This window comes from Centruroides sculpturatus, unplaced genomic scaffold, assembly GCF_000671375.1.
Source record: "Centruroides sculpturatus isolate CEXI.00-Female unplaced genomic scaffold, Cexi_2.0 scaffold1281, whole genome shotgun sequence".
Lineage (NCBI taxonomy): Eukaryota > Metazoa > Arthropoda > Arachnida > Scorpiones > Buthidae > Centruroides > Centruroides sculpturatus.
The window spans coordinates 387-27,141 of record NW_019385390.1 but is presented as its reverse complement, the minus strand read 5'-3'; the positions used below and the strand labels follow the sequence as shown (position 1 = coordinate 27,141).

The 26,755-nt window shown below is 26.4% G+C and overlaps 1 protein-coding gene across 1 annotated transcript; it reads left to right on the top strand.

Moving 5' to 3' along the window:
- The first annotated feature begins 5,615 nt into the window (after positions 1 to 5,615).
- On the top strand, positions 5,616 to 26,552 carry LOC111638447 (agrin-like). Its single transcript, XM_023384159.1, has 12 exons — positions 5,616 to 6,216; positions 8,057 to 8,272; positions 15,424 to 15,660; positions 16,525 to 16,737; positions 18,024 to 18,118; positions 21,822 to 21,936; positions 22,375 to 22,596; positions 22,665 to 22,892; positions 22,983 to 23,165; positions 23,284 to 23,376; positions 25,121 to 25,282; positions 26,169 to 26,552. The coding sequence occupies exons 1-12, from the start codon at positions 5,901 to 5,903 to the stop codon at positions 26,345 to 26,347; spliced, it is 2,259 nt and encodes a 752-aa protein (XP_023239927.1). The 5' UTR covers positions 5,616 to 5,900; the 3' UTR covers positions 26,348 to 26,552.
- The last annotated feature ends 203 nt before the right edge of the window (positions 26,553 to 26,755 follow it).

The following is a 26,755-nucleotide window of genomic DNA, read 5'->3' as shown; positions in this document are numbered from 1 at the left end:
TTAACGGATTTTTGACAACTTTAACATCGTTTTAGAACTGACAGACTGACGGATCCAGCAGTTTTGTTTTAAATTTTCATTATAGATGCTGCAAACATTATATAAAGATTATTGGAAGTAAAGTTTTTAAATTTTTATTATAAAAAAAAACAAAATTTAAAAAAGTCTGAAAGGATAAAAGTTTACTTATATTCTTATTATTATTAACTGTGAATTATTAATCAATATTTTCTACTTTAAAATTAGGCATTACTTTAATTTAAATTATAAAAAAAAGTTCATTTTACAAATTAAAATGTTATATTATACGAAAATTTGAAAAAAAGTTAATTTTTTTTGAAATTTCCAACAGATTTTTTTGAAGTTAATAGAGTGAAAACTAGAAAGTGTATCAAATTTACTCGATTAAATAGTTCTTAAATGTATTTTATGTAAATTATTTTCAAAAAACTTCGATTTTTTCTCTCCTTAAATTCTCCGAATTTTTAAAAAATTTCTTAACTGATAAAATCACATTAACTGCCATTTAATATAATTTACAACTGAATCAGATTAATGATTTGTTTAACAGTTTAAGAAGGTTAAGATCTGCCTCAAAAAATTTAAGAAAGACACCAAAAAAATCAAAAACTTGACATTTTTCCGCTTTTTTAGATAAATTTATCTACAATTTAAGTAATAATTAATAGCTCTTTTCCCTGTTGTAAGTCTATATTTAACGATTAAAGTATAGTTATGCAATGACAAATATCCAGATTAGCGAATACAAAAGATAATAGGTAGAGAACAAACATTCCATTATGCATATATCATCTGTTACAGTGTCAATAACACAATGCATTTACAGAATTGTAGACATATGAGAATATTATGCTAATGGAATAGAGAAGAGCAGGAAGCATCATCATCATATGTGATGCTGGAGAGATGAACAGCATAGCATCTTTATCCTTTTGATCTTAGATAACAGATTTATTTAAGGGTATAAAAATTGTAGAATAAGTATTTTTTAATCATTTAGTTGTATTATATTGCATTGTATTGCATTCCAATTGCTCTAAACTTAGTTTTTTTTTCTTTACACTTCTTCCTCTTACTTTTAAGTGTCATCATTCACAATTCAGTTTGTCTGGAAAGAGAAATTGTGTTGTCATTGCTGTTTTATATAAGAATTTCTTAGATATAAAAGTAATAAACAGTAAATAAAAAATTCCTGTATATTTTTTATNTATTTTAGACAATTAGGGATATATTTTAGACAGTTAGGGATATATTTTGGACAATTAGTAATGTATTTTAGATAACTGTAAAAAAGTAGTGATACATTTGGACAAGTGATGATGTAGTTTGAATAATTCTAAAAAATTAAAGATACACTTTGGATAATTATTTTGGATAACTTAATAATCGTTATTATTGAGATTTATCTAAAATATTCTAAATAAATTAAAAACTAGTGATATATTTTATATAACTAAAGAACTAATTATTTATTCTAGATACATCATTAATTATTTAGATTTATTGTGGATACATCTAAATAATTAATGAAGTATTCTTTACATACTTAAAAAATTAAGAATTTTTGAAGTATAAAAAAAAATCACTAAATTTTATTTATTTTTTTTTTTTTTTGATTACTCAGTATATTGTATTAATTACTAAAACATTGAATTGCTAATTTTTGGATAACCAATTTTATTTTATTGTTTAATTGCAAAAATTAAAATTTCTTCGCTAATTTATTCTTAGATAATTTTCTGAATATCATTTAATAATGCATTTTATTTATTACTTATCGAATTACTTATCCAAGTTAGAATTTGTTATCCAGAAAACTTCTAATTTTATGCACAATTGATTCTAATTTTTCAGTTCTAATTCCAATTTTTCTGTACAAGTTAATTATTAATTTAATTAATCAAATTATTCACGAAAAATACTCAATTTTTGAATAATTAATTCAATTGTTTAGATAAATAAAATCTTAATTTAAAAAAAAAAATGAAAGAAAATTTTTGCGCATTCGAACATCTTTGGATCGATAATTAATTAAATAATTTTTAGAATTTTTCTGTAATTAACTTTTTAAAAAATAGATATTTTGAGGTAACAAATTTAAAATATTTTTCTCAAAAAAAGAAAAGAAAAATTGAAAGAATTCTTTTAAATTTTTATCAACTTATAAAATCGCAAATTTCATTAAGAAAAAATATTATTATTATTAGGAAAGAAAATTAATTTTAAAGATATCGAATTTTTTTATGAGATAAATAAATAAATATTTATAACCGATTTAATAATAAGTATTTAAAATAGGTACTTGTAGGAATCAGTAATTTATAAGATGTTTTTCTCTCTTGAAATCTTGTTGCTAAGCAACGTAAAGATCTTTCCGTCATCCCAAACAATTTCTAGATAGGTTTGTAAGAGAAAAATTGATGATTGCCTCTTCCCATATTCGTACCTTTTCCTTAGTTTTCTTAGAAAAATCCACACACAAAAAAAACATATTAAAAAAAATGCAAAAAATCCACTAAAGTAGAAATCTCAATATTCTAAAAAGGAGCAAGTCTATAAAATTATTCTTTTAATAAAATTGCACTTTAAATATAAATACGTATGGACTGATTTTGGGATCTTTCTTTTTAATATAGAAATTATATTTTTAAATCTAAAAATTTATCTTAAAATGATAAATTGTATGTAATTTAGTTTGGATAAATGTGTGTAGTGAGGTATGCTGGATAAAACTTTAGTGATGTATTTTAGACAATTAGGGATATATTTTAGACAGTTAGGGATATATTTTGGACAATTAGTAATGTATTTTAGATAACTGTAAAAAAGTAGTGATACATTTGGACAAGTGATGATGTAGTTTGAATAATTCTAAAAAATTAAAGATACACTTTGGATAATTATTTTGGATAACTTAATAATCGTTATTATTGAGATTTATCTAAAATATTCTAAATAAATTAAAAACTAGTGATATATTTTATATAACTAAAGAACTAATTATTTATTCTAGATACATCATTAATTATTTAGATTTATTGTGGATACATCTAAATAATTAATGAAGTATTCTTTACATACTTAAAAAATTAAGAATTTTTGAAGTATAAAAAAAAATCACTAAATTTTATTTATTTTTTTTTTTTTTGATTACTCAGTATATTGTATTAATTACTAAAACATTGAATTGCTAATTTTTGGATAACCAATTTTATTTTATTGTTTAATTGCAAAAATTAAAATTTCTTCGCTAATTTATTCTTAGATAATTTTCTGAATATCATTTAATAATGCATTTTATTTATTACTTATCGAATTACTTATCCAAGTTAGAATTTGTTATCCAGAAAACTTCTAATTTTATGCACAATTGATTCTAATTTTTCAGTTCTAATTCCAATTTTTCTGTACAAGTTAATTATTAATTTAATTAATCAAATTATTCACGAAAAATACTCAATTTTTGAATAATTAATTCAATTGTTTAGATAAATAAAATCTTAATTTAAAAAAAAAAATGAAAGAAAATTTTTGCGCATTCGAACATCTTTGGATCGATAATTAATTAAATAATTTTTAGAATTTTTCTGTAATTAATTTTTTAAAAAATAGATATTTTGAGGTAACAAATTTAAAATATTTTTCTCAAAAAAAGAAAAGAAAAATTGAAAGAATTCTTTTAAATTTTTATCAACTTATAAAATCGCAAATTTCATTAAGAAAAAATATTATTATTATTAGGAAAGAAAATTAATTTTAAAGATATCGAATTTTTTTATGAGATAAATAAATAAATATTTATAACCGATTTAATAATAAGTATTTAAAATAGGTACTTGTAGGAATCAGTAATTTATAAGATGTTTTTCTCTCTTGAAATCTTGTTGCTAAGCAACGTAAAGATCTTTCCGTCATCCCAAACAATTTCTAGATAGGTTTGTAAGAGAAAAATTGATGATTGCCTCTTCCCATATTCGTACCTTTTCCTTAGTTTTCTTAGAAAAATCCACACACAAAAAAAACATATTAAAAAAAATGCAAAAAATCCACTAAAGTAGAAATCTCAATATTCTAAAAAGGAGCAAGTCTATAAAATTATTCTTTTAATAAAATTGCACTTTAAATATAAATACGTATGGACTGATTTTGGGATCTTTCTTTTTAATATAGAAATTATATTTTTAAATCTAAAAATTTCATTTACATAATCGGATTTTTTAAAATTTATTATTATTATTATTATTTTTTAATTCTTAAAAAATTTAGGATTCCAATGATATGATTTATGATTCTCCATTAATTTTATACATAAAAATTGTTGACTTTTTTAGAGAGTTAAATACGAAAATACTAAAGACAATTTTAAAATTAAACTTTTTTTAAAATTTTGTAGTTTTTTAAAAGATTTTTCTAATAATTAACTCGTGTATAAATTCTATATTTTTAAATATAAAAATTCTTCCAAAAAATTCAATTTTTCTCTAAAAAATCTACGCAATTATTGCGATTTTTTTAGAATTTCCGATCTAGAATTTTCCAATAAAATGATTTATAATTCTCTATAAATTATACGCATAAAAATTGCTTTTCTGGGGGATTAAATATAAATTTCTTACATTGTCTTCAAGAAGAATTAAATGAAACTAATTTGATATTTAAATTCAATTTTAAAAATGAAAAATATTTCAAAAAGTTGAATTTTTAGAGAATATTTCTAATAATATAAATCGCGTATAAAAATTATACTTTTAAGTCTAAAAAAAAAATCTAAAAAATTCAAAGTCTTTGCAATAAAATGATTTGCTATTCTCTCTTAATTTTATATGTAAAAATTGGTATTTATTAGAATTAAATTTTAAAAAATAATAGTTGAATCTAAATTTCTTAATTATTCTTCAAGACAAGGAAAAAAAATTAATTTAATTTTTAATATTTAAAAAAAAATTCAAAAAATGTTATTTTGGGGTAAAGAAATATTTTTAATGATATAAACTCGTATATAAATAATTAATATCTAATGATTTAAATATGTAAATTCGATTTTTTTTGAATTAATTAAATTCAAAAAATGTAATAATTTCTCTACAAAATTTTTATAAATAAGTTTTTTCGATAAATTAAATTTTTAAAAAATTTGATAAAATTAAAAGGAATGAATTAATTTTTTCTCCTTTGATGCTAATGTAAATTGAGTTTAAAAAATTGCATTTTTGTTTTTAAATTTTAATGGAGATTTTTAGATCTTTTATGGAGTTCAGGACTTTACGAGTAATTAATGATGATTTTTCTTTATTTTTCATTTAAAAAAAACCTTCTAATTTATAATAAATTAGTCCAAAGTTTAATATGATAATAATGTATCATTCTCAANTTTTATTACTTTATCATTTTAATGTTGTTAAAATAAATTTTTAATATGTTCGTGTTTCTCTCATTTGAATAAAATTCCAGAAGATGAATGAAGAGGGATGAGAACGTGCAGCATACACACAGACACGCGCGCGTATTTAATCTCACCTGCGACATTTACCTGGTGATGACGTCAGGAATTTAACTCATAATATTTTGCTTCAATAAAAAATCAATTAATATAACGAAGTTCGTTTATTTCAATTTTATCGAAACATTCATAGGGATGAACCAACTGCAGAGAAGCTAGTGAACGCATGCTCACAAACGGTTCCGGTTACACGAGATTGATACAACGAGGTACAAGAGCAGTCTACATGCTGGGCAGGACCCACTTCGTCGGGAGGGATAACCGGCTGTGTGACGTCACTGGCTAACAGAGCACGAATATCTATAACGTACAGGCTGTTTATCGGGTCGACGTTATGTCGAATTGATCAGATGGAAACTTGAAGATTCCACGAAGAATCATGCCGAGGAGACGAATTACTATAGTTTATCTATCGTGGAATTGTTTGTTAACTTTAGCTTGTTATAAATATCCCTCAGATATGAAAGACCCGTGCCAGGAGAAGGAGTGCAACTATGGAGCCCAGTGTAGACCATCTCTAGATGGTAGGACTGCAGAGTGCGTGTGTCCTGCCAAATGTGCCACTTATGGTGACAGTCGTGGTTCTAGACCGGTTTGTGGTACCGATGGTAAAGATTATCCAAATGTCTGCGAATTGAGAAGAACTGCTTGCAGAGAAATGCGAAATGTTCAAGTGAAATTTCAAGGAAAATGCGGTGAGTTCGACTAATCTCGTTAAATTTGTTATTTTAAGGAGCGATCTAGAATAAGAAAAAAAGAAGGAAAAATCTAGAAAATTCCAATGGGATTCGAATAATATTTTTTAATTAGAAAAACCGAAATTTACTTCTTTCTTTTCAATTTTAAATAAGTTTTTAAATAATATATTCCTCTTTGGCTGCTTTCCAGTTTGTTGTTATTGCCAGTTTAGGTGAGAAGTTTAGTAAGATGAATTTATTAAATTTTTTACAAAATTTAAAAAGAAGTTTATGTAAAATTTTAATTCTGATAATGAACTCTTGCAGTTTTTTTTAATTATATTGCCTGATTTTAATTCCAGTAAAGTAGATTAAGTTTGTTTTGGGGATAATGTATAAAAATGTCTGAAGAAACGATTATATAAAGTAGAAAATTGGAGATAATAATTGCTAATAACTATTATCTCGTAAGTAAATGCATTCTAAAAAATTCTTATTATATACTTATCCAATAATTGTGTTATTAATTATATAAAATCATCTCCTTTCTCTAACGTTTATTATTATTTTTTTTGTATAAATATTTAATTATTTTTTTTATTAATTTTTTTTCCTTTCCACTTACATCACTCGATTCTATTCACGTGGAAAATTTAATATCTGTCACTGACAGAAAATTTTGCTATTTTATATACTAAATGCTAAGTTAATATTAATATTAACAATATGAAAGCGAATATTGTACAGTGTGCTATGTAATCTCTTTCAAGATTTGTGAGTCGAGAAAGGCGAAAGTATTTAAATGACCTAGAAATATTGAAAATATTATATTTTCTAAGTAATCCGGTTATGTTAAGGTTGATTGCTCTCTGTTTAGTACAGCTATTAACATTTTATTTCTCAATAGATAGTCGGATAATAATAAGTCTTTCGTTTGGTAGCTTCACTGCAATACTTTGGACATTAAAGGAGAAGATACATTTACAGGGTTAAGTTAAAAATTTAATGCATCGTGATAAACACGATTCTCTTTAAAGCTATAATTATTTCTTTAAATGTGAAGAGAGTTGTAAAATTAAAATTGAAAATAATAAATATTTAAAATATATTAACTTTAGAGTTTATTAACTATTAATTATTTTTATACGTCTTCGAGAAGTTATGAGTTATTTATCGATTGAACATTTTAACAGGTAGTTAGTTATAAAATAACTTTTATTAATTTCTCAACGCTGGATTTCTTTTTTCTTTTTTTGATAAAATATAAAATATGCATTATTTTAACGTATCTAGATTAGAAAAAGATAAAAAAATAATAATGTAAAACTTTAAATACATAAAAAATTCGATATGCAAAATTTATTTTCAATTTTTATGAATAGATCAGCATAAATGTAACAATTTTTCGATAAAATTATAGAATCTATAAATATTTTAAAACGCATTTCTTTGGTTTTAATATTCATCTGCGGTCTTACAAATTGAACAATCCTTTATATCGTCAAACACAGCCAACAACGATCAATGCAATCTCTTTCACTAACGCAACTCCAACTTTTTGTCTCATTTAGCAGGATTAGATAGAATATCCTGCAAAAATCTCTGGAAATAGATATAATAGATATTTGTCAGATATTGCTAATGCTTCCAACTAATGGAAATGTCCAAATATGTTCTGGATATACCTTGTTAACTGTAAAAGTATCTTGTTTTATCAAAACTTTGTTACCTTTAAAATAGAAAATCGAGTCGATTTTCTAAATTTCATTTATCGATATCGAATTTTTTTTAATGTTTAATGTTTAATTCTCTCATCTAAATGTTTAATTTTATCTTTTAAGTACTCAATTATTTATAGATCCGTGCGAAGGAGTAGAGTGTCCCGCATCTCAGGTGTGTCAATTAGACGAAAACAGAAATCCCATCTGTCGTTGCAATGCTATCTGTTCACCAGATTTCAGACCAGTTTGTGGTTCTGATGGAAAGACTTATACTAATGAGTGTTCACTTAGAGTAGAAGCCTGCAAATCACGAAGAAGTCTAAGGATCATATACACTGGCGAATGTAGTTCAGGTAAATTTCTCTTCCGAAAACTAATTTGCCAAATGTACAAAGTAACTCTTAAGCTATAAACTGATTCCTAGCGGTTATTATCATTAAAAGGGTAAGAGAAAATTGTTATTATTATAATTATTCTCTGCCTTTTAATCTCATTTTCTTTTCGTATAATGACCTGAGAGTTATGATTGACGTCTTATATCCGTTTTGTCGCAAATTATCGCACGAGTGTTGAATTTCATTCAATCGCGTGACAAACAAAGCTCTTTCATGCACGTGACTTACACAATTCCTCAACATGAATGATTGGTTTGGTTAGTACATGTTAAGCAAATATGGCACGAGGAAAAAGTCCTGTCTCACAGGCAATAAGTATTTTTATCCTTATATTCTATTTTAATTTACTTTGTGAATAAATATCTACGTATCCATCTATTCTATAAGCTACAAAAAATAATACTAATAAAGTAAATCTAACAAATTTTATTAAAAAAGTACAATAAAGTAATGGTGTTTTGGAGAAATACAATTATTTAGATGGCAATTTTTTAGACGATTTCTCTAACTCCATCATTCATAACAGAATAAAATATTACTAAAAATATAAAGCAGAAAATAATATTTCCAAAGGTAGAAGACATTATATGATATATATATATAGATATATATAGATATAATATATAGTTACTAGGAAAGATATAAAAATTGATGAATTTAGTTATATTAATAAAGAAAAATAGCGAATTCATCCGAATAAATATATAATCTACTTAAGGTAATTATTAATAATATATCCTTATATCAGATATATCATTATTAGAATGTCCGAGTTTAATTAGGAGATATTATTATGCTTTGAATTATTTTTCTTCTGTCATTTCTGCAGTATTTCTAGAAACAAATGAGGCCAATATATTGTTTCACGTTATAACCTTTTCGACATTCTTTGCCAAATTAGAATTTGGTCTCTCGGGATATTTTCAAAACTTTTCTCTATTGAAAAAAGTAGATTAATAAAAATGATAGCCAATTACTCTTACATTACGACGTCGAATTAAAGGAGTAGTTTACCTGTTTTTACTCAATTAATGCGGAATATTTATGTGTTTCTTTAAGAGTAAACACAGACTAAACATGGCAAAATGCCCAAATTTGTCAAGGAAAGAAATTACAAAATTCTTTTCTAACACTTTCTCTACTTTTTTCCCTTTAACATTCTCTTAAACAACATAGGATTTGTTGTGTTTCTTCATTGAAAATTTTTTCCTTTATTTTGGAAACAACACTTCTTAGAGTTGACTTGAAATTTTTTTATGTTGTGATATTGTGGAAAGTAATCGATAACTATGAATGAATGTTGCTCAAATCTTACAAATTGTTTAGTAAATATTTGCAGTGTATTAAAGTAAGTATTTAAAACTTGCGAATTTTCGGATGAAGTATGGTGAAAAGAATCGATTAAGCAACAAATTATTTGTAATTTTTTTTTTCGATCTTGATTAAGAATGATCGATTGATTGAAGATGCTAAACAGTCAAGATAATTTATCTTCGTTATTTCCGCTTCGTGCTATCTAGTCTTCAATTAAAGATCTTCAGTCTTCATTGCTTTTATCAACTTACTCTTTTAGAGACGTCCATTCTTATTTCTCTTACATTTTAAATAATAATTCCATATCTTCACGTTAATCTTATCCTTTAAAATCCTATCTAACAGTTACACTTGACATATTCACCGATTATTATATTCATTTTTATGAAAATCTCTATAATAAACGTAGAGAAGATGAAAAAATTTTCAGTATTTTACAGAATTTTTGATCATTATAACGTCTTTCATACTAGAAAAATTGTTATTTATGTACAATATAAGTTAGAACAAACATTAGAGTATAATGTATAAGAAGAGAGAAGAAAATAAGAATAAATTCGTGATGATTATATTTTATATTTTTTTAAAAATAGTATCATTCATCCGTAAATATCCGGAAGGTTTCGTGATAAAAATGACATTAATGTTCACAAAAGTTGCATTGATATAAACAAACTCCTATAAAAATCATTCATACAGAATTAAATATATTCGTTGACACATTGAATGATTTTTGCTTATAGGAAAAAAATGTTTATTTGTGTTTAAATTTATCTACTACTCGGAATAATTCGATTTTTATTTATATTCAATAAAAAAATATATTTTATATATTACATCTATGTAAACATCTTTTATGTAATATTTATTCTTTGTTCAAAGTAGATAAGAAAGGATGCGGATGCTGTTAAGGGACTATTCTAGCTAACAAAATATTCATAGGTTACTTTTAAAGCGATAAATTCGATTTTTATATTTAAATTTTTTATAAAAATGCATACATATAACGTTTTTTAGATTACTTAAAATACGAATAAACTCTAAATATAATTATATTTTCTTATTTATTTATAAATAACAGTTAACATACGTTTTTACTATATATTTTATTATTTAAATGTTACTTGAATACAAAATTGGATGTGTATACAAACACATAAATATTTGTTTAAAGGAGGGGGGAAAAGAACAGAGTAATATATACATTATATAAATTTTCCAAAATTAAATTTAGTATCTTTCCATACATCAAGAAAATGCTTTTAAAATTAATTATGTTTTGTATTCAAAAAACTTTTAAAAATGTATCCAAAAAAAAACAAGAAAGAGATAACCAAACTAATAACTAAAATAGTAAGTTAACTGCAGTACAGCACCTGATATTAAATTACCATTATGGATGCATCTGTTCCTCTCTGTATCACATTAGGGAAATGATAGACATGTTAGAAAATTGTCTAATCTTAACTTCCGTTTTCTAACCGCATTCATTTAGCTTATCCGTTTTCTGGTCGATTTAAGTTACTTTTTTTTATTATTTTTCTTTGCTTCATTGGTGATTTTTGTATATGCTTTCTCCTTTGCCTCTTCTTCTCTCGCTCTCTCTCTTTACTGAAGGATTCCCACGAGTTTCCAGACTTAAATTACAAAATTGTTCAGCTCCGATGAAGCTATTCAATTTGTTTAACTTTTAGAAGTTTAACTTTCAAAGTATTCGCGTCTTAATTTGTGTATGACTTAAACTTTCTTTATGTTTTTTGGTATGAGTATCTTTGTGTAACTTTGGAAAAGTCCGAGAATATAAAGAAAAGTTGTTTTGTATAATTTTACACGTTGTATTTTAAATATTTTATGGATAAATCCAGGTTTATTTATCTTAAAGGATTATCTAAGTTTAGAAAATTTAAAGAAAGATTCTAAATTTAAAGTATTTTAAGATATAGAAAAGTTCGAATATTTTTAAAATATAATCCCCAAAATGCTCGTGTTTAAATATATTAAATTAAGAGATAATTCAAGTTTAAATATTTAAAAGGTGCATATAAGCTTAGTTACAGAATCATCTGAGAATTTAAATTAAGAAGCAGACCAAGTTCTGAATTTTAAGTGAATAATCCAAGCTTAAATACTTCAAGTCAAATTCTATCCAAGTTCAGATGCGGCAAGAGCAAAATCCAGATCTTTTAAATGGATAATTCAAGTTTTGAGGCTTGGAATTTGGATTATCCCTTGGAGTTCAACGGATTTAATTCAAGTTTAGCTACTTTAAACGTCAATCCTATTTAAATATTAAGGGATTATTAAGTCGAAATATTCTAAGAAGGCTTCTAATCTTAAATATAGATCAAATCATGTAGAGAATTTGAGTTAAGAAGCGGGCCAAATTCAGATATTTTAACGAAGTATCTAACTTCGTGTTTAGAATTTTAATATTTTTAAGGATGCTGACACGTAAATTATGTTTTTTTTTCTTCTAAAGTTAAAAATCTGCAAAAACGTCAAAGAATTTTGATTATTTTTTAAAGTATCTCAAGAAAAAAATTATTTAAACGACAAAGCTAATGACTAATTACTTCGGATTCATTATTACAATTTTTTAAAAGTATTCTATTTTTCGTTGCATCACAAAAAAGAACAATTGCAACGGAAAAGATTTAATGAAATCTGTATCAAAACAGAAATTATCGAACCGAAAAATCTAAAAAAATTAACATAATTATTTATGAAAAGAGAAAATGACAAATCGAATTATTCATCATATCTTTTTTAAAGTATACATTCGAAATATATTTATATAATTATAATATTTTATAGTCAGATTACTGTATAAATCTGAATTTCCTTCAAGGATTTTTTAAAGAAATTTTCGAAAAAATATAAAATATACATAAAATAATCTTATATTTATGAATAGAGTTGCTATAAAAGTATCGTTTTAGCAAATATAAATAGCGAAAATAAGATGCCATTAAGTGAGAAGATCTTATCCCTCAACAAGTAGATCGCGAACTCCAACGTTCTATTATGTATAATGGAGTCAGCGTGTTGAAAGGATAAAGGTTGAGGAATTTACCGAAACTCAATTATTTTTAATTTAATTAAAATATAAACTGATTTATGTTGTAAATAATAATAGGCGCGTTATTATAAATCGATTTTAATGAAAATATATAAACACAATAAAGAAAATAATAACTTTTACTGGGGCATTGTTGTATTTTCTGATGCGAAACAACCTGTTTTGGCAATTTCATCCGAAGGTGGAAGCTCGAACAGACAAAAATGATTTGTAGACGAAAGAACAATTCTTTCTTCGTCACGAGGAAATCATAAATTTTTTTTTATTTATTAAATATTTCTGATTGAAGACATAAAAATGAAACTATCGTAGGTTACATTCTATTAATAAACTATATATTACTTATATATATTGTATGATTAATGAAATAAAATTATTCCACTTCAGAAATGCTACTGATGATGCTGGTGCTAGAAAATTTTTATTCGAAAAATTGATGATAGATGAAGCTACAACAAGATTCTACCCATAATATAACAGAGTTATGACGAACGATCTGTCATTGTTAATATATGGATACGGTTATTTACAAGCTCCTTCACGAATTTCTTAGAAATTTTTGATGAAAAAATAAAATATACATGTATAGATCTTGTACATCTAAGTAAAAATGCTACAAAATTATCTCTTTAATAATATATATAATAATAATAACGTCACTATATAATAAGAGATAATTTTCAAGATTTACTTTTTCAACTAGTAGAACGCGAACGCCTATTCTCTATTTTATATAATGATAGCATTACAAAAGTTGAGAAGTAATCCGGAGACTTGGTTTTTCTTTTATAAATCAGATGTTACCGTAATTAATAATAAGTGCATTGTGAAGATAATTGACTTTAATGAAAACATTATACAGTTAACGAGCATAATAAAGAAAAATATAACTTATATTTACAGATAACTAAACCTTTTGATTATATTTATCTACGAATTACACTTGAATAATAACTCAAGGGATTAATAGGAAAATGTCTAGTTATTATCAAGCAATCACACTTATCGAAATTATACCTTTAAAATAGTTAATTATAATAATTAACTTAATTGCTTAGTGTTTATATCCAATATATTATCATTTATCTAAGACATTTTATCTTTTAATACATAAAATTATTATGGAAATTGCATTTATACTAAAAGACGAATTTAACAAATGTTTAATTTATTATCATTGGAAAGACAATTATCACGGTACATTTCGACAAATTTGATTATCGTCAAAGCAAAATCTGATTATCTTCCATTCTTTATTACGCTATTAATTATCTCTCATCCCAGTTATCCTCTCCGATCAATGCCTTAACAAAAGGTAACATTATAAAGATAAACGTTGATTTTTCTTTTAAAAAATTAACACGTTTATCATACGAAAAAATGTTTAAATAATAGTCTGGAATTATTCGAATGGTTGGAAACTGCCAATTACCCGCTTATTTACATTATTTTCTTCAATTAAACGGTCTCATTCAGACATCTGCAGTTGTTAGAATTCCTCTCTTCTAGTCAACATCACGAGAAATATATTGGATTCTTGCCAATATTGAAATCCTGCAACCGACTATCATTAAAAATTATTCGATATTTTAGCTTTAAGTCCTATATAAAAATTGTTTTCTGCACCGGTTATACAATATTTAATAGGGCGTTAGATTCAGTTTTACTATCCTTTCACCATCCGAGCATCAGGAGAAGAGATGAGAGAGAGAGAGAAGAGTATAAGAAAAACGAAGGGAACGTAAGCTATTGGGTAATGGATCTAGTCCTCTGGAGATCCTATAGGATTTATTCTCTAGAGAATTCCATCTATTGGTATCGACACACCTTATCTTGCTTCATTCCTCTATTTTCATTTCTGGGATCTTTTCTAACTTTGCCATATCTGTAAAAATTGCTTTGGACTAGCATCTTTCATATATCACTAGGAATCTATTCTTTTGCTTAAACCCCAAGACTTTATTTTACCTGTCATCAGTGACAAGAAGTAAAAAATCTTTTATCTTATATCTAAAAAATAAAAAAATATATAAAAATCTTGTAGGAAGATGATGGAAATTTAGGATAAATTTGATATAACTGATTTCACTTTAAAAAAGAAAAATAACTTTTGTCAGTAGAGAAAATTTCTCCTTTCATCATCAAAAAATACTCTCCTAGACAAGTCGATTTTTTAGAATTCTATAAGTATTTATACACTTTATAAACTTAAAAAAATTAAAATTTTTTATTTATTTTCCAACAAAGCTAAGATTAATATTTATCTTAAAAAACCATAATATAATATATTTTTATTTTTGTTTTTAATGCAGTTAGCTGGATTTATTTATTATTAAATCGAAAGTTTTAAATATAATAATAACGTTGTATTTGAAATGTAAATTTAACAAATCTCCAAGGTGTAAATATTGATTTATTTTTTGATAATTTGTATAGAATTTTTTAAGTTAAATGCAGGAATTTGAATTTATTTTTTATTAAATTCGCATGAGAATAATATAAGTAACGAGTATAGCTTGTATAATTTAATTTATTTGACGTAAAAATAATTATTAATTTTTCATTTTTACAATGCCTATAATTAGAAAATAGTTGGATATATTTATATAAATGATAATATAACTAATTTTTCTTTATTTTTTATATGAAATTCCGCATGTTTTTTGAATGCATCTCACCTCCATATTTTGTAAGAAACGTACTAGCTCTATTTTAGCATTCCGTTTATTGAACCAAGGTGCCAATCCGTGTGAGAATCTGCAATGTGGACCAGGACAGGAATGTGACATAGACAGGTATGGCATTGCCACCTGTCAGTGCCCCGGAGCGTGCGAACCAGTCATGAGACCCGTCTGTGGCACCGATGATAGAACCTACGATAGCCAATGCGAATTGAGAAGACAATCGTGCGTCATGCAACAACCCGTTTCTATGGATTACAGAGGAGTGTGTGGTAAGTTTTGTGACGTAATAAAATAAAGGTGAGAAGTATGATGACGTATTTTACATATATTCTTTGCCGGCCAATGAAGGTTAAATGTAGGAATTTTGAATTTGACGTTTACTTCACTATCTGGAAGAGGAGAGAATTGCCCAGATTTTTCTGACACCGCTTGACTTCTGAATTGCAAATGGCGATACTTCTCTATCCTATTTTGCAAATCGTTGCAATTTATAAGCCGTCTGTATCTACTTTCCGGTTAGTTTAAACTAAACCACAAAAAAAATCTACGAGAAAAAGAGGATTTTCTTCGGTTTTTAGAAAAATCCAAATCTTCCTGAATATAAAAGAAAGAATAAATTTGCGGCTCTACCTCCTAAGATCAGTTATTATTCTCCTTATTCCCTTTATAAGCTGCATCAAAATGTTGATGTCCTATAAATATAACATCGTTTAGAAAGCTTCGTATGCGAAACATATTGCTACAGTTGTGGCATCATTCAGATAACTTCCGTACACTCTATCATTCAGGTAGCTTCATATGTGCTACGTATTACTACAGCATCATTCAGATAGCTTTGTATGCTCTACACATCACTAAATATTGCATCATTTAGGTAATATCATAAGCTCTAAATACTACATGTGCGGATCATTCAGGTAGTTTCGTATACGCTACAAATTACTACAGAGGAAACGGTGGCATAGATGACTTCTAGAAGGCCAGAGTTGAAAGAGAGGAAAAAAATCTAATGCGAAAGATATTTAATTATTTAAAACACTCATCAAAGTTAATTATATTAAAATATCTCGCGCTTTATTATGATTAAAATGTGTTACGTCAATAGAGCTGAAGGTAATCTTCAAATTTTCCAGGTGAGGACGGTGCTTGTCAGAAGCACATTTGCGATTTTGGAGCCGTGTGTACAATACAGTCGGGTCGAGCCGAGTGCGAGTGTCCTTCTTGTTCGGAAGAATTTCAACCCGTGTGTGGCACCGATGGCATCTCTTATACTAACGAATGTAAACTAAGAAAAGAAGCGTGCGAACAAAGAAAGGATATTAAAATTGCTTACAGCGGCTTGTGTAGTGAGTATTTTCTTTAATCATTTTAAATAAAATCCTTTACAAGTAGAACTGATGCAATCAATTTTCACATTAAAGGTGTTGAATTAGTTGGTGTTGGAGCGTAAAAGGTCTTGCTTTTTTCATTTTTTTAATTACTTCTAAAATAATTTTAAAGAAATTTTTATGATCTTTAATCCCTTTTGGATGTCGTGCACTAGCTTCAAATTGTATCCTTTCAAGATAAAATGTTTGGAAAACAGCTTAACGTTTAAAATTCTGTTAAGGTTTACCTTGGTTTTGCTATTCTTCTAGTGTTCCCAACTCACTTTGCTGATTGACCACCTTTAAAAACTATCAAAAAACACAAAGTTTTACTCATTTTCTCATAAAATTTGCTTTACTTTTTTAACGTCCAGCAGCTCGCTCACATTTTTTTTCCTTTTTTATTTTCTTACTTTTATTATTCTTTTCGGAAATTTATCCCTTAATCCTCTTAAGAATTTTCGGTTTCTCCAGACATCCCCGACTAACACGTGTTTGTTCGACCACACCCTAGCTCTGTCACGTGTCAAAATGACGTCATTAAGGGGTGGAAAGTCATCGCTCGGTTCAATTAAGGTGAAATGTTGAAGGTGACTCGACCATTTGTCACGCGGAGCAACTCAAATTTAGAAAGTTTTTATCGATTCGATAGCCCAGATACTTAAATTACCTAGTTTAGAGATTCGGAAAATATATATATTTATCTAAGTAAAAAACTAAAAAAAAATAAACAAATAATCTCAGTTTATATTATTACCTCCAACTCATCCCAATGCGAAATCTATAAAAGGACTTGCATCTAAATCGCTCGAAGAAAGGTGGTAAATGGTAATGGATGGGATGCTTAAAAACTCAAAACTGTTGTTAAGAAAGACGAGGAGTGGGTTCAATATTTAGAAATGTATATCTTTCGTGTCAGCTTCAATATATCCCCGTGTACGTGTATACCTAGTGTAGAACGACGTCGTTAGAGAGAGAACTGTTATCCAAGTGTCACTCAACTTGATATTGGATCCGAGATTTTATGGTCGGTCAATGAACGAGGAGTGTAAGAAAGAGGGGAAGGAACTTAAGAAATCTTTGTTATACTACGAAACTCAAGAGCTATGAATATTCATTAGAAGATACTTTCATCCAAAATGAATATTTATACATTCTCTTTCTCACTTCATTCTTCTTTCTTTACTTATTATTTTTAAGTTCAAGAATCTTTAAATGTGTTGCTTTCGAACTGTTGAATCTGTATTTAAGTCTTGTTTTTACAGGTGGATGTGAAAACAAACACTGCGAATTCTATGCAGTTTGTGAGAGTGGAGGTCATGGAGAAGCCAAGTGTGTTTGTCCTCATTCGTGCATAAAGGTAACGTCTATTAAACTGATCATTAATTCTTTAAAAAAGAGCAGGAGTTTACGTGCATCTGAAGCTAGAAAAAGTGGATTTTTTTAAGAGAAACAATATATATATATATAAGAAAGAGCAACAGACTCATACCAATAATTATAGCAATAAGAAAATAAAGAAGTGGAGAAATGATAGCTATTTCTCCAAAATAGGCTATTTTTGAAGGAAGGTAAAGAGGCTATCAAGAATATAGAGTTATCCATCTCAGAGACAGATTGCTCTACTATTAGTAATGTGGATATCGATCAAAAAAATATACAATATTCCGCTGTTTTTTACCTTAAAAAATATAAAATTACCAAAAATATCGTCAAAGTAATTATCGATTTAAAACGAATTTTTTAAAATTTCTACAATATTTTATATGGGGGGAAAAATGAGAATTTTCTCCAGCAATTGTATAAAAATACCTTGATAAAATAATAAGATTCTTTTCTTATGCACGGTTTAATATAACGAGATCATTTGAATCCTATTAAATATATAAAATTGTTAAGAAAGATTCAGTTAGAGTAGTTGAATCGAACGAAAAATACCTTATTCAAGTATAAGATAATTAAATTTATTCATGCGTGTGTAGAATCGAATCCCAATAGGATCCTCTCCTCATTTTTAATATATGCTAGAGAAGTTGTGGAGCGCATCCCTGAAAGTTAGCATCTTAGAATAAAGGTAAAGATCGTAATTTTAAAGTTCAAAATTTTAAATTTACAGATGTAGAAAAAAGGAGTTAAGTTTACGAGTGAATTCAAATAAAGATTGTTCTTCTTGTTTACTTATCATTTTTTTCTTCTTTAACCAATGCAAATAGAGAACTAAGAAATAAATAAAAACCAAAAAGCCATTAAATTAAATTAAGGTTAATGAATATTAGTAATAATTTGAAATTCTTCTTTGAAAACTCTTTCTTAAATTATTTTTAGCGTTAAAATTTTATTGTCAAGAAGTTTTATCAGTATTGAAAGTTGTATTTTTTAAAAAAATTTTCAACGTCAAAATGCGCCCTCCTAAATATTATAACATCAAAATTTTACCTTACAAAATTTTTTCAACGTTCCTACGATCTGTAGGAATTTTTCCAATGTAAAAATTTATTTTCCTAAATTTTATTATATTAAAATTTTACTTTCCTGAACTTTCCAACATTAAAATTTACTCACCTAAATTTTTCCAACGTTAAAATTTGCTCGAGTTAATAGAGTTAAAATTTGCTCTCCTGGATTTTTTTAACGTTAAAAATGATCTTCCTGAATTTTATCACATTAAAATTTTACTTTTTTTGAAGTTTTCAACATTAAAATTCTTTTCCACTTTGCAAATTTTCCAACCTGATAAATATTACGAAAGATCAAAAGCACCTTTCCGCTTAATCAAACGTCAATTTTTCATTACTTAATTTAAATATTTTTTTACACACGAAATGAAAAGAATATAAAAAAAGTAAAAATAAATAAATGCATTCGATTAAATTTTAAATTATCCTATTGACATTTCTTAAATCCAACACAACCGCACTTCAAAATATCGTGTTATATATATATACTGTATATAGTAAATATACAAAAAACATATTTTAAAAGACAATATTTGTAGTTTCTGTTGCATTTAAACAGGAAATACACACCAAAGATGCCTAGGAGATATATAAAGATAGATATAAGATCTCCCAATATGCCAATACTGACATATTCAAAGAATATTTTGTGCTTTACTGGATTTTCTACTGTCTCTTCTATATCCTAGACAAAATTGAACTTAGAAAAAATGACTTTGTGAACAATTTTAAAGGGGATTTATATTATTTTCTAAATTAAGAAATAAGATACATTGAAGAAAGTGCATTTTTTTCTTAAAGATTTCTAACTAGTTCACTATATAAATCATCCCTGGATGTGTAATTTCCTTACTTTTCTAGATCAAAGAAATGTTTCATTTTCTTGAAGGTGATTTTTCACAGTAAAATACTTTCTCCTAATAATAATTCTTGGCATACTTAGCATCATAATTGGTTTCGTTCTAAGTCGATCCTTTGCTTAATATCGTTGCGTAAGTAAAGAGTCACGGAATAAATTTGCAATTTGAGTAAAAAATCAATCATAGAAAGCAACAGAAACAGGAAAAATCTTTTAGAACAGGAAATTATACGTCTTAAGCCAACTTAACGAAAGAGATCAATAGAGATTCTTTTTTATTTATGTTGTATACTTAAAACTTATTCTATTTAACCAATACAAACAAAAGAAAAATTTTAAATTAAAAAAAAAAAGGAGGAGGAGGGTAGATTCTCCATTAAATCAAATTAAAATTAATGAATTTTAATAAAAATAAGAATATTTTGTTCTTTTCTCGTGAACTTTTTGAAGTTTTTAAAAAAAATAAATTTATTTTTCTAAATTTTTCAACTGCAAAAACTCTACCTTTTGTGATTTTTTTTTCGATTCAAAATTTTTATATTTTGTCAATTTTTTCAACGTTTGAATTTTATTTGTAAAAATCTTATTTTTCAACATCAAATTTACCTTTTATAAATTTTTCTAGCGTCGAAATTTTTAAAAATATTTTATAAATTTTATTTTTGCAAGTTTTTCCCACATCAAAAATTTGCATTTTCTAATTTTTCCAACATCAAAATCTTATCTTTATAAAATTTATCTTCTCCTTTTTATAATAGAAAATTCGAATTTTTAAATTTTTTCAAAGTAAAAATTCCATCTTTTACAAATTTTATTTTCGTAAAATTTTCCAACATCAAAATTAATAATATATTTTTTTTTCAGATTTTTTCAACTTTAAAATTGTATTCTTGCAAACTTTTCTAGGGTCAAAATTCTATTTTTATGAATTAAATTTTTTTTGTAAATTTTCCTACAAAAGTGATGCTGATAAAGAAAAACTTTTCCAGCATCACTTCTTCATCTCCAACATCAATTTTTCATTTATTTAATTCAAGTTTTCTATCATCTTAAATGAAAATAATGGAGGGGAAAAAACACATTACACTCGATTAAATTTTTAAAAAAATTCCAAAGTTTTAATCATTTCATACTTAAATAAATTATGTAGATAGGTGTATAACATACAAAGCATACGTAATTAATACTTTTGAAAAGTAATTATTTAAACTTAATTTATTATAAGCCATAGTAACAACATCAAGCGATTAAGAACATTGGCATTTGTAATGAAAGCATTGGAGTGATGTAGAGGAAATAGCTTTTACTATATTTAACTCCGCTTTCATTTAAACGTATAATTATATATTGTAGTGGAATATAAATTACCTTGTAGTAAATGTACGTGAAAATAGGGGTTTTTTAGATTCTAGAATATAAAATTTTAGGTTTTTTTTTTAGATGTAAATATACAGTTGGATGTACTGATTTAGCTTTCACTCCATATTCTTCCTTCCAGCTAAAACTTTTACTAAATCGCATATAGAATATAAATTGAATTATGTTTGAAGGGAATTTTAAACTAGAGTTTTTTATTTTAATTATACTTTTTGGTTTTCTGAAGTTAAGAATTTATGAATCTATCGATTTTATTTGAAGTTACACGCGTTTTCATTAGTTTAATGCAATTGTTTCGTGTAGAAATCAGGTTTATTTCGCTTGGAAATAAGAATATTTTTATGTATTTTTGGTAAAACTTAATGTTTCAGGTAGAATCACACGTCTGTGGAACTGATGGTGTTACTTACAATAGTGAATGCGAAATGAGGGTTTCTGCTTGCAAAAAGAAACAATATGTCATGGTAGCTTCCAAGGGAATTTGCGGTAAAAATCGTTATTTTAGTTAATTTTTAATTACAAAATATTATTAAAATTTTTATAAAAATATCTCTTCTACGTCTAGACTGTTTCTCGTATCACCAGATGATGCTACTCGTTAATTAAGTTATTTAAAAATATTCTAACGAGAGTTGACTTATAATTAACTTTAAGCGTTAATAAAATTATTTATAATCGATTAATTTTCGTATAAATAAAACATTTATCTATAATATTTATAATAATTTTTAAAAAAAATTATCGTTTTATTAAATAAAGATTCATAATTTATGATATTTATTAATTTGTTTAAATGCTTCTAAATTGATTTAATCTTAGAAAATTATATTAAATTTTTAACGCTAAAATGTCGATTTATTAATGTAAAATGTTTTAAAATATTTTTAAAAATTTGATATATTTTAAGCATTTTTCTCTACTTAGACTTATGTTTAAATGTCCATTGTAAATACGGTGCCAGATGCGAAAATGGTCACTGCATATGTCCTACTGAATGTCCAAATTCCTACGAACCAGTCTGTGCCAACGATAGCACCACATACAACAACGAATGCGAAATGAAACGTGCATCTTGCCAAATAACTCAGGAACTCACTGCCCTATTCTATGGAGAATGCGAAGATGCTAGAGAAACGGATGTAGACAGTAAGAATTACTCCATATAACTTATTGAATTATAGCTTCACGTAGAAATAAATCTTAAAATTTTACAGTTTTAGGTCCTTCTAGCCAGAAATGTGATAAGGTTTGTCAGTTTGGAGGACTATGCGATTACGATTCGGATGGTCTGCCGTACTGTGCTTGTCATTTCCAATGCCCTTCTTTGAGAGAACCTATCTGTGGTTCTGATGGAAGATTGTATGACAACGACTGTAAACTAAGAGAGGAAGCGTGTAGACAACAGCACAAGATAATCCTTGTTTCGTTAGAAAAATGCGGAGGTAAGAATTTCGGCGATGTTCGTGTGACAAGATCTTTTTTTTGTGAGATTCGTTGACAATAGGTGTGCTTTTGCCATGTACTGTGTCAAGGTGACCACAAGGAATATTGTATCTGTGCAGACGTCTTGACTGTGCCTTGCGAAGGAGAACCTCCTCTTCTTGATCCTCTAACTGGTAAAGAGTATTACTGTGGAGACGGTCCTGGCGGGAAAAGATGTCCTCCTAATAGTTTTTGTCACAAATCAGCAAATTTCGCGACCTGCTGCAGGGAAAGTAAATATAAATGTTTAATTTTTAAAAAATTCACATAATTAGAGTAAATATTAAAAATTAACGAAAGAAAATTTGTTTTTTAAAATCATATTTTAGCTATAAATTTATTTATTTTCAGTAATTTCGATAGAAAATTGTGCAGAAACGACTTACGGCTGTTGTCCTGATGGAAAAACTATAGCTCAGGGTGTTCAAAATGCTGGTTGTCCTAGTAAGTTCGCTTGTAGATGATAGAAACTTAATTACAAGTCTATTTTAAGAGGAAAAGATAATAATTACAATAATCGTTAATCATAGTTTAGTATATAAATCATAAATCATATACTGTGTATGATTTATGATTATGATATATAATTAACAAGTAGCCATAAATTATATATCACAAATCATAAATTTTATTTGTATAATTTATGTCGTATCCATTTAACACATATATGTAACTGTAATATAGACTAAACTTTATTTTTAGCGTCAGAGACGTTAGTAACATTTCAGATGTAAGGATATCGGCTTCTCCTCCTAACAGTGGTTCGAAAGGAGAAGCAACATTTACAGGGGAAACGGCACGTCTTTAACATTTAGAAGCAATCTAGAAAATTAATTTCTTAATAATTTAATAATGTAGCAATTAGTATTGAAGAATCTTTCTACCACGTTTAATAAATAACCACTAGAGACGAGATATAGAGAAGAATCAATCAATCGATTGCCGTATACAAAGAAAATGTAAATTGTTCTGGTTCCGTCAGAAATATTGATAAAAATTCGAAATTTAATAAAATATAAATCCTTGATATTTCCTAATATTAAACATAAGATTTACAGTTAAAATTTTATTTGATAAAATACTTATTATTCTTGATTAAGTTAATGTAAAAAGTCTTCCTTTCCTTATTAAAAAATGCAAGTTCTGTCAGTTAACAAATATAGTCAATTTTGATTAATTATAAAAGTAATTATCTTCAGCTTCTTATTCTTCTACATTCAAAAGAAAAGCCGCGAGTTTAATATTAATATTTTATATTATCTTCACAACAGGTGTTTTGACTTTTTTTCCTTAAAAAAAATTCGTTCGCTGCATCTAACAAAACCAGGTTTTGATAATAATCTTTATTCTCAAATCACAGCAGAAGTCTCCAAAGGAAAAAAAATATAGTTAAAGAGAAGCTAGAATTATTTATTTTAAGCTGCAACTTAACTTATTTTTTTAAATAATAAATCATCGTTTTTTAAAGATTTTCTAATTTAGTTGATAGAAAAATTAATTTTTTTTTACTCATTAAATCGTAGAAGGGAATGGTTAATACTTAACTATAATTAATTTTATGAGTTTCATTACAGATATCATATACATTAAAGTAGTTTAGCCAATAAAACGATTAATAACGTAGAAGACTCCTTGATCGATTAATATCCGAATGGATTTCTACCATGGAATGTCACGTATTTGACAAAATAAGAATATGGCAAATATTGATTCAGTTGTTAGCAGTAAGAAAATTTTAAATTTAAATTTGCAGATGACAGTTATGTTAATCTTATAAAATCGAGAGTAGATATTAAAATTATTATCCTAAATCTAAAATTAAACTAAGGTTCTTCGACTGTTTAAAAATATTAAAAAATACATTTGTGGATTAAACTTTTGTTTAAAAATATATATTGATTAAACATTCTCCTAACCATAAACTAGAGAATATAATTAAAATATGGAGGAGGGAAAGTAATAAAAAGATGTCTGTTCAGTTACTTTTCCAATAACCAATATTGATCGAAAGGAATGCCGGAACTCTTGTAACTTGTTTCTGATTAATCAAACAATTCTTAATCTAAATCAATACAATTCTTTTTATAATCAATGATCGTTGTAAGAAAATAAAAAAATTTTTTTCATGATTCAAGTAATAAAATTAAGATATTTATATCCTAGATAATTATTGATCTAATCATTTTAGGTATATGTAATTGCAACAGGCTGGGTTCTTATGATCAAAGTTGTGATCCTGTAACTAAACAATGCCCTTGCAAACCAGGAGTGGGTGGTCTTCGTTGTGATAGATGCGAGCCTGGATTTTGGGGTCTTCATAAGATTGCAGAAGGAAGCACAGGATGCATTCGTGAGTTGGAGATTCTTCTTTTATCACTTATTAGAAAAATAGCAAGAAAAAATGTAATTCATCTCGCGTGTCACGACACGACATCTAATTACAATCTTCTCCGAACTTGCTTTTTTTCCTCTGTATCCTCCTCCTTTTTGTGAATTTATTTTTCGAGTAGTCTTGATTAATAAAACCAAAGACATCTTAATTTTATGTTTTGTATTTACAAAAACTGTATAAATGATAATTAATACCGTCTTACAACAATAATTTTAAAATATAAGCTCGTATAGTAATTAAACTGAATTATAACGTTATTAGTGTCAACGACTCTTATTAATCTTTCTTTAATTAAGAATTTATGATTGGATAACATTAAATATTATTCAAAACTTCAAATAATACTAATTAATGAATAATTATCGTTACGTAGTCGTTTAGCTTTATATAGTTGATGGATAATTTGGGGTTGGAAGCTGGAATGAAGGAATAAACGATACATATAAAATACATATAAATGCATCACTCCTCCGGCATCCTCATCATCTCGAAAACACGATTGTAAATTTAAATTCAAATTTGTGATGTAAATAATAGATAAGTAACAAATTAAACGAATCGTTACGTTGAAAATACGTTGAAAAAATTTACTTATCGATCTATAAATGGGATCAATAGTAAATGCATCATTCGAATAGGAATCATAGGTTAGTTTAGTTTTTATCTGTCATTTTCTCTAATGTTCTTTCATCTGCCATACAAACGAGACTTTCTATTAGATTCTCGTTAGCAGGCGGTTTCATCCCCCTTAATTCCAACTAAATTATACTTTGTAATTAGTGCAACCATCTTTAATTTTCATTCGATTTTTTAATTGTATATTTTTTAAATTCTTTTTTGATAGCTTGCGAGTGCAGCCTCGATGGATCTGTCAGAGACGACTGCGAACAGATGACAGGAAGGTGTGTCTGTAAACACGGTATACAAGGCATGAAGTGTGACGTGTGTCCATTTAAAGAAACAGTACTAGGTCCCGAAGGATGTTCGGATGGTATAGTGATAACGACTTTCTTACTATTATAAAAATAACTATTGTCTAGTACAATATATAAGGATTCGTAAAGTATTTTTATATATTTCGCTTGAAATCCAATTTTGAGATTATGGTTTCAACTTTATATAAATATATATATATAAAGTTGTATGTAAGATGAGAAAAGAAGATTTTGCCATCTCTCCTTAAGTAACTGCATCATAAAATTTTCAATTTAAAAAAAGTACAGAAAAAAAGGTCCAAATTGATACATTCCTTTAAAAAAATGTGTATAAAGTGTGAATAAATTTACATAAAAATTCAAAAAATACGCATTTATATTTAACATTAAACTTTTGATACTTATATACTTTAAACATATTTTCAAAAAATACCAAAAGAAGAAAAATTGAAGCCAGTTTTTGACTTCTAAAAAAAACCATCTGCAGAGGAAGAAG

Coding starts and splice junctions, on each gene's coding strand:
- LOC111638447 (XM_023384159.1), top strand. CDS start 5,901: ATGCCGAGGAGACGAATTACTATAGTTTATCTATCGTGGAATTGTTTG. Junction 18,119..21,821: donor GTCCTCATTCGTGCATAAAG/GTAACGTCTATT, acceptor TTAATGTTTCAG/GTAGAATCACACGTCTGTGG. Junction 22,597..22,664: donor TAGAGAAACGGATGTAGACA/GTAAGAATTACT, acceptor AAAATTTTACAG/TTTTAGGTCCTTCTAGCCAG.